The sequence below is a fragment of the Elephas maximus genome, chromosome 23 (assembly GCF_024166365.1).
Source record: "Elephas maximus indicus isolate mEleMax1 chromosome 23, mEleMax1 primary haplotype, whole genome shotgun sequence".
NCBI lineage: Eukaryota > Metazoa > Chordata > Mammalia > Proboscidea > Elephantidae > Elephas > Elephas maximus.
The window spans coordinates 306,593-322,720 of NC_064841.1; the positions used below are offsets into that span (position 1 = coordinate 306,593).

Genomic DNA, 16,128 nt, shown 5'->3' on the forward strand with positions numbered 1-16,128 from the left:
ACGTGTGTAGTATATACATAAACTAAGGTGGATTAACAATGTTCAGATGACCCTCAGAAATGTATTATTTACCTCTTTTAACTCTCGTTCAGTATGAGGGAGTTTTGCTTCTATATCTCCAATTGCAGCTTTCCTTTCTTTGAGAGTCTCAGAAGCTGCTGTTAGAGCTTCCTGGGCCTTCCTCAGCTGAGATGCTGCAGTGTTATGCCGACTGAGGTAGATGTCGAGTTCTGACTGGGCTACGTCCATCTTTGAACGTGCTTCGTTTACTGATTTACTGAAACCCATAAGTTCTTTCTCTCGACTCTGTTAAAATATGATAGATTCAATTAAATTCGAAACACATGTATTTTTAAACCTAAACTGGAATGGAAAGTGTATATTTTCAATTCAACTTAACAAAGGAGATTATACAAGTATAATATAAATAACTCTTACAAGTGGAATGGACTAATAATTTTTGCCTCGTTGTCAATGTGCACTGTAAATAATCTCACAGATTTAAGTATTATAAACGGCATACATATATGTATCTTTAAATTTAAAACAGTTACACTAAATAAAGTTAAGGAGCCCTGGTGATGCAGTGGTTAAGCCTTGGCTCAAAGAAGTCAGTGGTTTGAATCCACCAGTCACTCCACGGGAGAAAGATGTGGCAGTCTGCTTCCATAAACATTACTGCTTTGAAAATCCAGTGGGGCAGTTCTACCCTGTCCTATAGGGTTGCTATCAGTCAGAAATGATGACGGCAAGGGGTTTGGTTTTTTAAAACTAAAGTTAAAATTGGAACTCTATAACACTTTTATAGTTTAACACTCTTTTTCCAATTGATTTTGCTATAGCTCTGTGAGGTAGATATGAGTATGCTCATTTTAGAGATTAAAACAAACAACAAAAAGGAACTGTTAACAGTGGTGGGAAAACTGGATTTCCACATGTGCAAGTTTGAATCAGAATCCATGCCTCAAATCATACACAAAAACCAATTCAAAAATGGATCAAGGACCTAAATGTGAAAACTAAAACCATAAAATTCTTAGGATAAACTACATAGGGGTGGCTGCAGCGTCTAGTTTTTAATGATGGGTTATCAAATACGGCAATAAAAACATGAGAAGCAAAAGACAAAATAAATGGGAGCTAATAAAAATTAAATACTTTTGTTCATCTAAGGATGTTATCAACTAAGTGAAGGGCAACTTAAGAGGTTGTGAAGAAATCTTCAGGAACCATGTATCTGATCCAAACCAAACCCGTTGCCGTCTAGTCGATTCTGACTCATAGCCACCCTATAGGACAGAGCAGAACTGCCTCGTAGGGTTTCCAAGGAGTGCCTGGTGGATTCAAACTGCTGACCTTTTGGTTAGCAGCCATAGCTCTTAACCATGCCACCAGGGTTTCCATATATCTGATAAGGGTGACTGATCGCCAAAATATATTAAAAAACTTCTATAACTTAACAATAAATACAAAACCAATCAAAAAAGAAGAGCAGACGACTTGAGTAGACATTTCACCAAAGAGGATATCTGAATGGCCAATAAGCATATGAGAAGATGCTCATCATAATTAGCCATTAAAAAAAAAAACCTGTTGCTATTGAGTTGATTCCGACTCATGGTGACCCTACAGGACATGGCACAACTGCCCCACTGGGTTTCTGAGGAGTGGCTCTTAACCACTGCAGCACCAGGGCTCCCAAGGGAGATACAAATAACCACAATGAGATACCACCTCGCCCCCATCAGAATAGCAATGATTAAAAAAAAAAAAAAAGGGAAAACAATAGCTGTTGGCCAAGTTGTGAAGAAACCAGAACTTCTCATTCATTACTGGTAGGAATGTAAATAGTGCAGGCACTGTGGGTAAGTGTGGTGGCTTTTTAAAAAGTCAAACATAGTACTACCACATGACCGGTCATTCCAGTCCTAGGAATATACCCACAAGTGGAAACAGGAACGCAAACGTACATCAACGTTCACTGCGGCGCTTTTTACAACAGCCAAAAGGTGGCACAGCTGAAATATGGTATATACATACATACGTTAGAAAATTACTGAGCCACAAAGAGAAACAAAGTTCTGAGGCATGTACCACAACATGGATGAACCCTGAAAACGTAAGGCTGAGCAAAAGGGGTCAGTCACAAAAGCACAAATACCACATGATGTCATTTATACGAGATAAGCAAATATATAGAAACCAAAGAATATCTGTGGGTACCAGGGAGGGGGAAAGGGAGGGTTTTTGCTTAGGGAGCACTGAATTTCCATTGTTGGTGAAATCATCTGGAAAAAGGATAGCAATAATGGTTGCACCACACGAAAGATGTCGTCAGTGTTACTGAGTTACAGTTAGAAACTGGAGAATCAGTGACTGTTCCGTTGCATATATTTTCACCACAATTAAAAAAAAAAAAAAAAGATTGAAAGAACAAAATCCTGGGTCTAAACTCTCGATTCTGTGCTCTTTCCACATTACCTTACCTGAAATGTTAAGGTATAAACACTGTTCAGCAAAAAGTTTCAAGTATATTTGTATTGAAAATCATTATGAATTTTATATTCAAGGCAAGGTACCGCTCCCCACTAGACACTATTTGATGAGTGTTGCAGAAATTATAAGGAACACTAATTGACTATTTTCAGTGTTGCTGCTGGTGTTTTGTATTCTGGCTGTATTCCAACCCCGAGGCTCATTTTCCAGCACTGTTATCAGAAAACATTCTGTTGTGATTCTTAGGGTTTTCATCGGCTACTTTTCAGGAGATTGCCAGGCCTTTCTTCCTAGTTTGTCTTGGCCTGAAAGTTCCACTGAGACCTGTCTACCATTGGTGAAACTGCTGGTATTTGAAACACTGGTGGCATAACCTACAGCATCACGTAAAGGGCCACAGTACAACCAACTGACCAACGGGTGGTGGCTGCTCACAGTGAAGACGCCCCTGAGCAGCCGGGACGTCGGCCATTACACTGCACTGAGGAATGAGGACACTTAGATTTGACAACTTGCTCTGTCAGTACAAAGGGTGCTGGCACAGAGGAGTACGTAATACACAGCAGATGAGCCAATGTTAAAACCCGTTACCCACTGCCACTTTCTCACACGGGCATCCTAATGAAGGTCTGTTGTCTGACAGTAGAATACACTCACATTCTAAAACAATCTATCAAATTCTTCAATCTTTTAGATAACCAATTCAATCACCATTACCTATTTAAATCTCTCTTTTATACAGAAAAAAAGAAGAGACGTCTATCTGGGCTTAGTGTACCCCCAGTTTTATGAAGGAGTAACACATCAATTACCAAGAAAATAACTGAGGAGAAAATGAGAAGAAAATTTGTTAATGTTGAGCAGCCTTAATGAAGATCGGTATATGTGCCGATCAAAGTATCTGGCAATCACAGGACTAGATGTCACATTTTCTGCTAACACTATAAATTATTCGGTTACTTCTTTTTAAATTGGGAAAGCTGAAAAATCAGTAAGGGAAAGAGTCTAGGCTGATCATTTCTGGGAATGCTAGATGTTAAAAGTTCAAGTTTTTTCTTCTTTTTTAGTATCACTGCAAAAACATTCCCCAGCTAAAAAGCAATGTACCTACTAAAATAAACACCGATAATGAGCCTTACCTCTTTTTCTTTCTGAAGCCCTTGTGTTTCCCGTTTAAGGCTATCCATAACTTCCCTTAATTTTTTTTCTTCTTTCTCTTTTTCTTTCTCAAGGACATTGTTTCTAGATGTTGCCTCAGTTATTATACTCTCACTCTTGGCAGGTATACTTTTATATTCTTCAACCTAAGATTATAAAACAAATTAAAAGTTATAGAAGCATATACCTTTGGGATACCCAATACAATTACTATCTGACTTATCTGAAAGCGTCTCTCAGGATCCTCTAGGTGCTGGGTGTTGTCACTGTAATTAAATTTGATCCAACTGGCTTTAACAAGTGCTTTCCTAACCATTCACTGGAATTCCTACGTGCTCTCAATCTAACGGCAAAGCTAATTGTACGAACTCTTGATTCCTAATGAAACAGAGTTCTCCCTGGCAGGGCTGTAGGTCTTTTTTCTTACCCTCCCAATTTCAGGCTTCTTTAGCTATAGATACACCTGACTTAATGGTCACAGACCTAAATACATGGAATTTCCTAAACTAGTCCTTCGTGATACATTACAACTTACCATGAATTGCTTTCATAGCCACAAATCTCCCTCAGATCCTAAGATCTTTCAAGATTTTACCCTCTCAGAGTCATCAGGTAGGACCAGTATTTTATTCCATTAATACCTTCTGGTAATACTCATTTATCACCTATCTACTTTTATACCTAAAAACTAATGTCCTTAAAACAGTGTTACTTGACTTAGTCTGTTCATTTTGGGTTTTTTTCCCTCAAATTCTTAGGTTATTTTGTTTATTCTGATTATCTAGTACCAGAGGAGTTCCACATTTCCCAAAATGGTGTTCTTCAAACACTGATTCACATAAGATTTGTTAGATGTACCCTGCAGAAATTTTTCTGTAAACAAATACATTTGGAAAATGGTGAGAAGGTAAAGCAGAGCCTATACTGTAATTACTGTGTAATAATATAGTATAAAGCTTTTCTGAAACTTATTTGGCCATAAAAACAGTTGCCATCAGGTTGACCCTCACTCATGGTAACTTCATGTGTGTTCAGGTAGAAACTGTGCTCCACAGGGTTCACAGTGGCTGATTTTTTCAGAAACAGATTGTTAATTCTTCTGAGGTGTCTCTGGGCAGACTCGGACTTCTAACCTTTTGGTTAGCAACCCAGAGCGTTAGCTGTTTGTACCATACCAGGGACTCCTATTTGGCTATAGGTGTTATATACAGTAACATCTACCGACAGAGCTATAAAGAATATAGTTTGAGAAATCCCAAACTAATTGATTAGTCAGGCCTAGCAAGTTAGGTGTTCACAACAATTTAGTTCAAACTTCATCTTTTTTACATTTAAAACAGCTAATCACTCTCTTACTTTTAAATTATGATCTTCCTCCTCCCCTCTGAAGGGGGAGCTCCTGCTCTGATCCTCTTAGGAGGCAGGTAACTTTTTTAAAAGCCTACGATATCCAATAAAAAGTATCTTTTTAAAACACTACTCAAGGAAAATCGTATTGTTTATCATCAAAATAGAATTGCTGATGTAATAAATGTTTTGGCAACAACATAGATTATAGTACTTTAAGCTCTAAAACTCATAGTATAATAAATGTAAGGTTTTCCCCTGGGGGGAAAAATCAGGGTCAGAGATAGACCTTAAAATACTCATTAACATTCAGAACCTAACATCCTCTTAATTAAAAAGTTAATACATCCATGAAAAATCATGAAAACCAGATGATATTCAGACACACAGTTCTGATCTTTCCCGACACCTACCTTCTCTTTATCTTTCTGCAGCTGCTTCTCCAGTTTCTTCGCCTTACTCGTAACATGTTTTAACTTTTCCCGAACGTGAACGTCTTCCAAATCTAGCTGGGTAAATTTTTCTTTGTTCTCCTCAATAAATTTTGTAACTTTGTTCAGTTTCCTAGTAAAGCAAGAAAATTATGCCAGTATTTTGGATATTCAGATATTTTAAAGCCATGTTATATATTCTGCCTGGGGACACTTCTTTTATAAATGTTTCCAAAGAAGGATCCTGAAACTCTGCGTATTCTAAGAGGATCCTCCGTTACCCTCCCACCCCCCACTGCAATATTCAAGGAAGCCATTAAATCTTGTGATTGAAAGTTGTTTTGCCCTTTCAAACTGGATGGGAAATACTTTATTTTCCAATAACTATGTCTATAAAAACTTTATTATTAAAGAATAAAAAAGAAAATCACAGACAAGAGATACTGATGTCATTGAATACTGGCACAGAGTCCCTACACAATAAACTTAAAATTCTACCGCTGATTCAAATTTGTGGACTGTTTTTTCTTAAAAGGACTAACCTATCAGGTCACATGCTTATTTCTGCAGGCATGTTTTTTGTTTTGTCACTAGGGGGTAGCATCCTCCATTATTTTGTGACTTCAAAGTTAGGCATTCAATCCATGATGAGGATGAACTGGATGCAGGGCAATTTAAAGGTTTTTGAGGGGGGGGGCCAGCGGCGGGGGAGGAGGGGTAAAAGGAGACCATTTTATATGCTGGGAAATGTTTTACACTCATAATACCCTGGCAATAAGTTTATATACAGACACACACTAAACAAATTCACTGATTTAAATACTTTTAGTATTTTCAAAAAGAATGATTACTTCTCTGCATCTTTTACAGCTTTATTTTTAGTTTTCATTTCATTGGACAGTATATTGCTCTTCTCATTAATTTCTTTGGTATCTTCATGAATTTTTTCCTTTTGAGTTTGCATTTCAGTAATTCTTTTCTGCAGATCATAACTAGAAGAGGGAAAAAAAAAGAAAACGGGAGATCCCAAAACATCATTTCTAAAATTGTATAACTATTTTAGTAAAATCAGCTGTTTCTACAGTATTCTTATTAGTCAATTTACAGTTACCTAGGGCCACTGTGGGGAAAAAAAATCCAGATACAAGGATAAAATTAGGAGCAAGATAGATTCAGTGTAAACAAAATTAGATCTGCTAGTATATGAAATAATAATAAAAAAAAGTACATGTAAAGCTATTAAGTATAGTAATGAGCACTTGTGAACCACCTTCCAACTTCAAGGAGGATAGTAAAAAGCCAATCTCAGTGCTATGGGAAAGAACCCCAATTCAATGAATTCATCACAAAAAACAATTCTTGGAATATTTTCCACAACAGTTTTCATTTTTTTTAATATAGCAAAGAGTCCAAGACAAAAAAAAAAAAAAAAATTGATAAACTCAGGTACTTACATGTAATACTGACAAACGTGACTCTTCTTCCTGAATATTTCATTTTCTAAGGTAAGAAATTCGACAGCTATGTTTTTCTCTCCTTCTAAGGCATCCTTTTCCTTTTCTACCATCTTAACTCTGTTTAACTACAAGAATTAAAATATTCCAACATTAAATAAAAACAAACTATACTAACAAGGAGAATGTTCAACATTAATGTTGCCAACAAGAAAAATATAAAATTTAAGTTAAAATAGCAAATATTTCTCCAGTAATTCCTACCACCTATTAAAGCCTGGATATCTGACTCAGTTAAGTCTGTGATTCATAAACTAAACATTTGGATTTTCAACAAAAACCTACAGAACATTCACCTTCTCTCCTCTGTGTTCATTTAATATTTCAACTCTCCGACAAAGGACTTTAATAGGTTCATTTAGCCGTCCACAACCAATTATATCTTCTAAATATTCAAGCATACCCTCATCGTGTTCAGTTTGGCCTTTTGGTTTCATCATGGCGATTTGTTCAACTTCACCCTTAAAAAAAAAATTGTATTTCATACACTCATTGTATATGTTTGGCCAAATCGAACTTACATGAATTTGGGAGTAGTCAATTAACAAACCCAATAGTAATGAACTAAACGATGTGTACCAAGTAGCTTTAAAGAGACTGAATAATATACAAATCAAAGCGTTCCCTCCACCGATACTCTCCTTAATGAGCTCTAATTTTACACAAGGGTAAGAAATGTGTATTTCCACTCCCTTAAAATCATGATATACACCACACATACACAATTCCAAACAAGAATTCCTCACCTAGAATGCTATTTCATTATAAGCACTTTTCTATTAAGCAAAATTCAGTAAGATATTCACATTATCTATGATTCAGTTATTGTGGCAACATTATCAACTACTATCTAACCTAATTCGAGCTTCTGTTCTAAAATAATTTTCAAAAAGACCCTTTCACAGTTAAACTATAGGTACCCTGTCCCAAGGTGGTTAGTATTTACTTAATTTTCTCTGTAAATCTGCTGTTATGAGTTCCTGAAGAAGTGCTGGGCTTCATAAGGGTGTCTCAAGCTTAATGTCCTAACTTTCTAAAAATAGGGGCCTAAAGTAGAAAGGAAAATGGTCTATTTCTCGCAATAATAATAGAAGAAACGTCACTGACCGCCTTGAGTAGAGAAAACTAACGGCACTAGTACATAAGACATTGGAACATTTTTGCTGCAATCATTAACAACTTCAAACTGTAATTAAAACCTTAGATTAGCCTATTTGTCTACATGCAGCTTAATTATAAAGTTCATACAGGTATGGACAAAAAAATACCCACAATGAGTAACCTTAAGGGCTGCCAGGCAGCCATTTAGTTTGGTGGTGGAGAGAAACTGTCTGAACAAGCTTAGGCAAAATCTACTCCTGAACACTACTTCCCTGCTTAAAAAAAAAATAGAAGGCAGACAAGTAGAAAAAACACATACTCATATTTTCAGCAAAACAGCAAAGATGAAGAAAGTCAAGAAAATAAATATGCACATTAAAAGGCACAGTACTCCTCCAATTTAAATATTTTAGCCCTTTCTGTATCATTAAATCTTAAAAATTTGCTAATCATAGTGTCATATTTATCAAAAGACTCAATATAATTATAGAAAGTTTAAAAAATAGGACAAGATAAAATGACTCATTTAAAAAATATATTTGTTCAAGGGCATAATTAAAATTTTAGTACATCATTACTTTTCTGTACTTTGACGCTCCATCAGCATGTGATTAACAAAAATAAAGTGTTATTCAAAAACCTGTTTTTTTTAGGCTTTTCTTCAGTATATTACACATGGATCAAAAAAAGTATTTACGTAAAGTATCTTACTCTGATTTCAACTGTCAGCTCCTCCCAAATGTCTGCAGCAATAATATAAATTTCAGATTGGAGTCTAAGCCTGCAACAATGTCCAAAGTTTTGGATCACAACAGGATGAATTGCAGTCAACAAAGAAGCCAAAAATCTTCATTGAAGTTTTTATCTAGAGCAGGATTTATTAACAGTGGCACCATTGACATTTCAGGCTGGATATTCTGTTGGGGAGCGCCGTACTGGGACTCATACCATAGATGCCGGTAGCACACCTACTACTTGTGACCATCAGAAATGTCTCTGGATACTGCTATATGTCCATGGGTAGGGGTGACAGAAGGCAGCAAAATTGCTGGAGGTGAGAACCCCTGACCTAGAAGTTGTAGTTTATCTTTTGTCTTAGTGTTTATAATCTAAAAGTAACAAATAATAACAGCTGAAATCTAATGTTCTAATAACTAATTTAATTTGAATATACAAACATCTGACTTTAAGATGAATGAAAAACCATGCTGAGTGAACTTACATGAGTCAAATGGCCATAAGACAGCATATGTAAGTATACATTTTTTAGATAAAGAAAACTTGGAACTCAGTGTTAAACAGTTTATACTGATAAACATATTCCTGAAAGTATCACACTTTCCCTGGCCAAATTACTTCTTGAGATGAAGTACAGGTAGGTATTAGGAGACTGCCTAGCTTTGGGGAAAGTATAGTATTTGTTTTTGGCTATCCGTTCCTCCTTCCCCAGTTAAAATGAAGTATATACATAAGCTACGATTTTCTTCTTACTTAAACTAGGCTGTCCAACTGAAAGGTAAAAGTTAAATAAAAAGACAAGGAAGTTTATAATCAAAATTGTTCTGTCTCAAGTCCCATACAGCATTCAGTTTTAGACAGCCCAACGCTGACATATCTTTCACACAAGATTCTTCAGACTGTTTACTCTAGCGATTGCTCTACTACATGGGTCACTACGCTATGTGGCACATTCATTTCTTTACCAGGTACTGTATTACCAGATAAGCAATATCTGAATCAAGAGGCGATTACAACGTTTAGGCCTTTACCTGCCCTTTGACTACTAGGACTGCTGCGGTACCCACGACAAGCTGGGTCTTCTCTGTGACTGTTTCTCAGTGCCCCTCGCCTGCCCGACTGCTGGCTGTCGTTCCAGATGCCATTTACTCTGTGCCACTCTGTGCCAGCTTACGTTTTACCCGTGGGCCAACAGTCTGTGTCTAGAGGACTTCTTATTTTTCAGAAAACTTATCCATCCCATGTGAAATTATAAAAAGTAGTTTTAATTTAGGGCAACAATAAATTCCATACATTTCAGAAACAATTTAAAAGTATCAATCTGAATTTAAAGCCATCGTCTCTACCAAGGCTCTTACACATAGTTGCAGCATGATGACACAAAAAATGTTTTAAATTTCTAAAACGCTAGCACTGTTATCTCTGCTTTCTATAATTTATAACATACTAAGATTTTAAAGAATTCTTTTCCACTATTATTTACTATAGACTTTCTGTGTTTTATGTTCATACCAAATCAGGAATATTCAGCAACTGTGCAAAACGTCAACTATAGTTCTTGAAAGTAACACAACATGACAAAGGTGCTGCATGAGGACATTTCTAATACCAAGGGGCTGAATCTTAACTTACTGACGGCTCTGCTGGATGGCAAACCAGAGTGCTGTAATGTATCATTCTGTGCTATCTAATTTACAGGAGTACAGCTCAAAAATAAAAGAGGAATGAATAAATATCCTTTATCCATATTCAAATGTAGATCAATGGTATTCAACTAGGAGCAGTTTTGCTCCTTCCTCTTCACCCCCCAACCCCCGCCCCAGACATTTAGCAATATTTGGAGACATTTTTGGTTGTCACAACTAGGGGGTGTGCTACTGGCATCTAGTGGGTAGAGGCCAATGATACTGCAACTCAAACAGTGCATAATGAACTTTTTCCCAATAAAACCTCAAAAATTCTTAAGATAAATATGGGTGTTTGTATCAAAATTAAATGGCCCGGAATGGCTTGGGCCTTCAATCTCTATTTTACTTTGATGATCTTTTTCATTTCTCAGCGAGGCATAAGTTACTGTTTCTTGCCATCACTACATCTTCCCTTAATGAATTTCACTTTAATTTGTTCTTTGTGAGCTACCAGAGGCCAAGAAACCAAATCACCAAAGTTACTATCTACGTAAAATGAGAACAGAAAGAATAATAATTTAGAGGGTAAACTTTTTTCTTTTTTAGATTATCGTAAGTAGGGTTGTAATAAAACATTTCCCATTTCAATAGTCTTCACATATACAATTTAGTGACATTAACTGTATTCATCATGTTGTGTAACCATCACCATTATTAGGGCGGAATTCTTGACATCTACGTTGGTTGCTCAGAGGCAGCTTCCTATTGTCTTTTATGGTTGAGGCTGCTGAAATCAGACACCAGTGGATAACTGAGGTATTATTGATAAGGCTAAAAATTTCTTTTGACATCATAGCACAGACTTATTTCTACAGACTGAACAACTAGACCTGAAACAGTTTGTATGTTACGCCAAGCTACCATATGGGAAATGGATACTGGAATAAAAAAAAGGAAGAGATGGTTGGGTAACAATTCTAAAACTAAAAACCAAACCCACTGCGGTCAAGTTGATTTCAACTCATAGGGGCCCTACAGGGCAGAGTGGAACTGCCCCAGAGTTTCCAAGGAGCACCTGGTGGGTTTCAATAGCCAACCTTTTGGTTATTTGCCTGAGCTCTTAAACACTGCACCACCAGGATTTCCAGTAACAACTCAAATCTATGCTAATCCAGTCTCCAAAATTTACTAAACAATAATCTTGGTTTTTGTTTTTAAATTTTAATGTTTATTTTGTAATATGAAGATAAAGTACACAAGTTGGAAATTTGTATAAAACTAATGTTGTGCTAATAGCTGCGGCTTTTTAGGAGTTTAGAAAAACATTCCCAGAACAACAATCATTAATGCAACAACTCTGCACTGCAATGAAATCATCATGGTTATCATTCCCCTAACCTCGAATGGAGCAAACGCACCAAAACCAATTAAACCCAGTTTATAAGTCACAGTCACCGATGAAATGCTATACAGAGCTAAAAATATCCTACTTGTTTGGACCAATATTTGTTTATTATAAGGAGACAAAGGCACCCAAATAAGGTATATATAAATGAGGAAATACACAAACATGGGAAATACAGCGGTCAGTTATAATCTAACACTTTCTGAGGGCATATGGAAATGCCTCTAAGGCGAAGGATAGCACCTTAGCATAGTGTTTAACTAGGTGCTCATCCGAAAGGTCAAACGATGAAACTTTAAATGAATTCAAATCCTAGATATGCTTGCTTGAAAAACTTACTAAACCGAATATATGTTGTCGTCATTGCCACGTGCTGTCAACTCATTGTGACCCTATAGGACAGAGTAGAACTCCCCAAAGGGTTTCCAAGGAGCAGCTGGTGGATCTGAAGTGCCAATCTTTTGCTTAGCAGCCGAGCTCTTAACTGCTACGCCACCAGGGCTCCAAACCAATATATAGACGTTGTAAGAAATGAAATAATAAAACCCTTGGGAACTTCTAAAATTCAGTGCTTTTAACTTAAAATAAATTTTTACTTTTACTAAATTTACTTAGACTGTTAATCACTACCATGGGCCAAAGAGTTTATATACTTTATTCAATCGCTTACGTCTTGGATGGTGATTTAGGGTGCTGTCTCCAAGTTCCTAGGCCTCCCAAACCAAGACTAATTTTTAAGATAAATTTTATTCAGCAGGAGAGAAGGTAATAAAACCCACATACTTACCTTTAAATGATTTAAATCTCTAGTATAGCAGTCTAAGGTTATTATGATAAAAAATTTAATAAAAACCTAACACAAATCACCACTTTCTCTCAAACTTCTTACAGGGCACCATTAGTTCTCCCTAGCTCAATCCCTGTGTCTTCTTCCTACCAGGTGAGTTCCTAAGGTTCTTATCTGTAAATTTAACAGAACTGAATCTCATCTGTTAACTTGAAAAGTTTACCTCAGCACTATTTTGGGAGAAATGTTCAATACGATTTGTTAAGATCACACACACAAACAAAAGTACAGGTAATTACGAAGATAAATGATTTACACATTCCAGGTACTTCAGAAGCATATATTTAATATAAAGTGGAAAATTTAGAACTTATTTACTTCATTGGTAAGTTATTAGCTTCCTTTATTACTGAACCACATACAGGGAAGCTACAGTCAGGGAAAAAAATTATCCTTACAAAGGTTAAAATGCAGTCTACTCTAGTTTGATCAGTCTTTGCAAAGGTATAAAACTTTGAGTCATTATCCCAGAATGAAAGTAAAGAAAAAGCAGAGAATAGAAGATAAGCACTAAGCATGGTTTTCTACAACATGACAAGTTTCATCATCAAATTTAGTGCTATAAAAGAATATAACTTTTGATCTATAATTAACCAAATCAAGTCCCAGAATATAAAAGTTCAGCCATTTTCCAACATTTATTTTTAAATAAGTTTGGGTCATAGAGATACTACTAATGTACTGTGCCTGATAACGAGATATTTATACAGATTATTCCAAAATGATATTAATTTACCTTATATACTACATATACCTAAAAGTATTTTCTTTTTTTAGGTAATTGAAGAATAAAAATTTAAATGGAAGTAGAGACTACTATTTTTTAAGTATGTTACTGGGAACACTCAGTTACCCTAACAAAGCTTTTGACGTCAAATCAAAATTTTCAACTTATTTTAATATCAGTAGCACAAGACACTAAAGAATATTAACAGCAATTTATGTATCACAAACTAGTTTTGCTTTTATTATTATGTTCTTGCTGATTCTAAATAGGACCCAGAAAAAGATAGTTTCAAATAAAAAAGGGATTTTAAAATGTCTGATAAAGCCAAAGTTTTTTTTTTTTTTTTTTTGAAAAGTAAGGCACAAGAAACAAAAGATAAGGAATTTTCTTACCAAGCAATACCGGTAAAAATAAAAAACACAGAATCTCTAATAACAAAAACCGACTTAACACCTGGTACTTGATTTTTATACTCCTTTAAAAAAAAAACTTTTGTTCTTTAAGAGTTGTGATACTTAAAGAATGAGACATCAAAGTTACTTTCTCATTTACTAATAGCATTGGTTCAAGAAAGTAGGCCATTCTAAACAAAACAAAGCATCTATTTGAATAAACTTCTAATTTACCAGTGTAAGTATTAAAAAGATTAAATTAGGTGCTCAGGTAAATTTACCGAGCACAAAGTGTAGAGATTTCGATTTTCTTTTTTTTTTTGCCATATAATATTAGTAGACATAATAAGAACAAATATAAAGAAAACAGTACACTATTAAAAGACAGTGAATTCCACTTAAAATGTTACCTTCAAGGAGCTAAGGGAGCAGGGAAGCTAGAGGACTAAAAATGGAACAATCAGAACACAATTAATGAGAATGCTAACACAAGGTGAAAACCTTAATATCACAATCAATTTTTGTAGAAACTGTCAAAAGGGAACCTAACTTGCATTGTAAACTTTCACCCGAAACACAAATATATATATATAAAAACTTATCTTCAAGGCAAATAAAAACAAATGGTAAATAGATGCTGTATCCCTGTCACACTAAAGCAGCACAATAATATTGGGGTCTAATATTTACTTCACTACGCCAATATTTACGTGCTGCTAGAGTGGAACAAGCATGTCAGTCCATCCAAACATTGTAGTAGTATCTGATGATGAAAACCGTGTTTTGAATGAATTTCCTTAAATTTCTAGAGCAGCAAATAATGATTCGCATCTTGACTGTAGTATGTAAACCATGATGTGCTGCTACAGTACTTTAAGGCCTCGAAAATACAGGATTGATCCAACAGGGGAAAACCCCTACCTTTACTGAAAACAAAACAACACAACACAAGACCAAGAGAACCTATGAAATCTTTAATAAACTTACCTGTAAGATTAAAAATCTATTATGGTCCAAGTCAATTCCATGGCTTCGAAGAAGATTTCCAACATCCTTAAATGTCTTTTTCTTCCCACTTATGTGGTAAACAGAAGTATTATCTCTGTAGGCTGTTCTGGACACATAGAAGTTACTGTTAGGAATGACTTCATAATCATCTCCTTCCTGTTGTGAGAAAAAACAAACCCAAAAAAACAATCGCTGGTATTAAATAGGCATAGTCTACTTCAAATTTCACATTGGAACTAATTCTATGAATTAAAAACTTCATTGAACGTGCACACAACAAACTGGCAGTAATCCTCAGAAATAATCTTGCTTAGCAAGACGACATACTTCTCCAAGTTGTTTGGTTCCTGACTCACAGATCACAAAAAAAATACCAATCGACAACAGCAAAAACACTCAACCTCCAAACAAACCTAAAAACATACTGGCTGAGAAAACAGAGTTGATGAAGGGGGCCAAGAATTCTACCATGTTCAAAACAAACCCATTCAAATTATTAAATAATATTGACAGATTAAATTACTAGTTCATTAAAAAAAGCTACAGCAATAGACCATTCAAGGAAAAAGGAAGGTAGGCAGTGATACAGTGACACGGCAACGTTTTCTGGGGGTAAAGAGCACCTTTAATTGAAAGTAAAAAGAAAGTTGCAAATAATTGACAACTACATGCCCTGATTTTTTTTTTTTTTAACCAAACAGATTTTTAAAAAATCAAGGGCAAATCTCCTTTAATCTTAGAATTTGCTTTCCCTTACCCTTAAAAATAAAAGGGCTGTCACATTAACATTACGGCTTTTAAAAAATGCAGTCAAATCAAATATGATTTACTATGTATTCCTCAACCCAAAATGTACAATAGAAAACATTAAGAAAATTAAAAGATACTTCCATGTAGATTTAAAACCTGTTACATATATTGAAAGAAAAAGGTCCATTATGTAATTAGTTCCCCGTATTTTTATGTTCCACTGACATTTTTAAAGCATGAGTTTCCAAAGTTAACTATTTAAGCAAAATAAAACAAGAAACCAACAAAACAGTGCAAATAATCTAAATAGGTATTTTACTTATAATTGTCTCCACTTCTAGAAAGCAAACAGTAGTTTGATGACCTTTCCCGTTTAAAAAGGACTTAATCACAATAGTTCAAACTGAAGCAAAGCTCTCTCGTATTACAAACATACAGGACCACTAACAACGTTCACTTTCACATAAACATTAAGGATAGCAAAGTTAGTCAGTTGTAACATTTTCAACCATAGGTAATTTTTAAAAAGCAATTACATGGTAGGTTTTAAAATGATCCCAAAGTTTATAGTAAAACAATGTCTATT

The 16,128-nt window shown here is 35.3% G+C and overlaps 1 protein-coding gene across 1 annotated transcript in view; it reads right to left on the reverse strand.

The window, feature by feature from the left end:
* Positions 1-16,128, reverse strand: part of SMC4 (structural maintenance of chromosomes 4) — a 36,130-nt gene that overhangs the window by 16,468 nt on the left and 3,534 nt on the right. The window contains exons 5-11 of the mRNA XM_049867613.1: positions 14,772-14,948; positions 7,243-7,407; positions 6,887-7,014; positions 6,284-6,424; positions 5,415-5,565; positions 3,636-3,800; positions 73-306 (exon numbers count right to left, since the gene is read on the reverse strand). Of these exons, the coding sequence (XP_049723570.1) occupies positions 73-306; positions 3,636-3,800; positions 5,415-5,565; positions 6,284-6,424; positions 6,887-7,014; positions 7,243-7,407; positions 14,772-14,948 (1,161 nt within the window). The remainder of the gene's footprint in view (positions 1-72; positions 307-3,635; positions 3,801-5,414; positions 5,566-6,283; positions 6,425-6,886; positions 7,015-7,242; positions 7,408-14,771; positions 14,949-16,128) is intronic.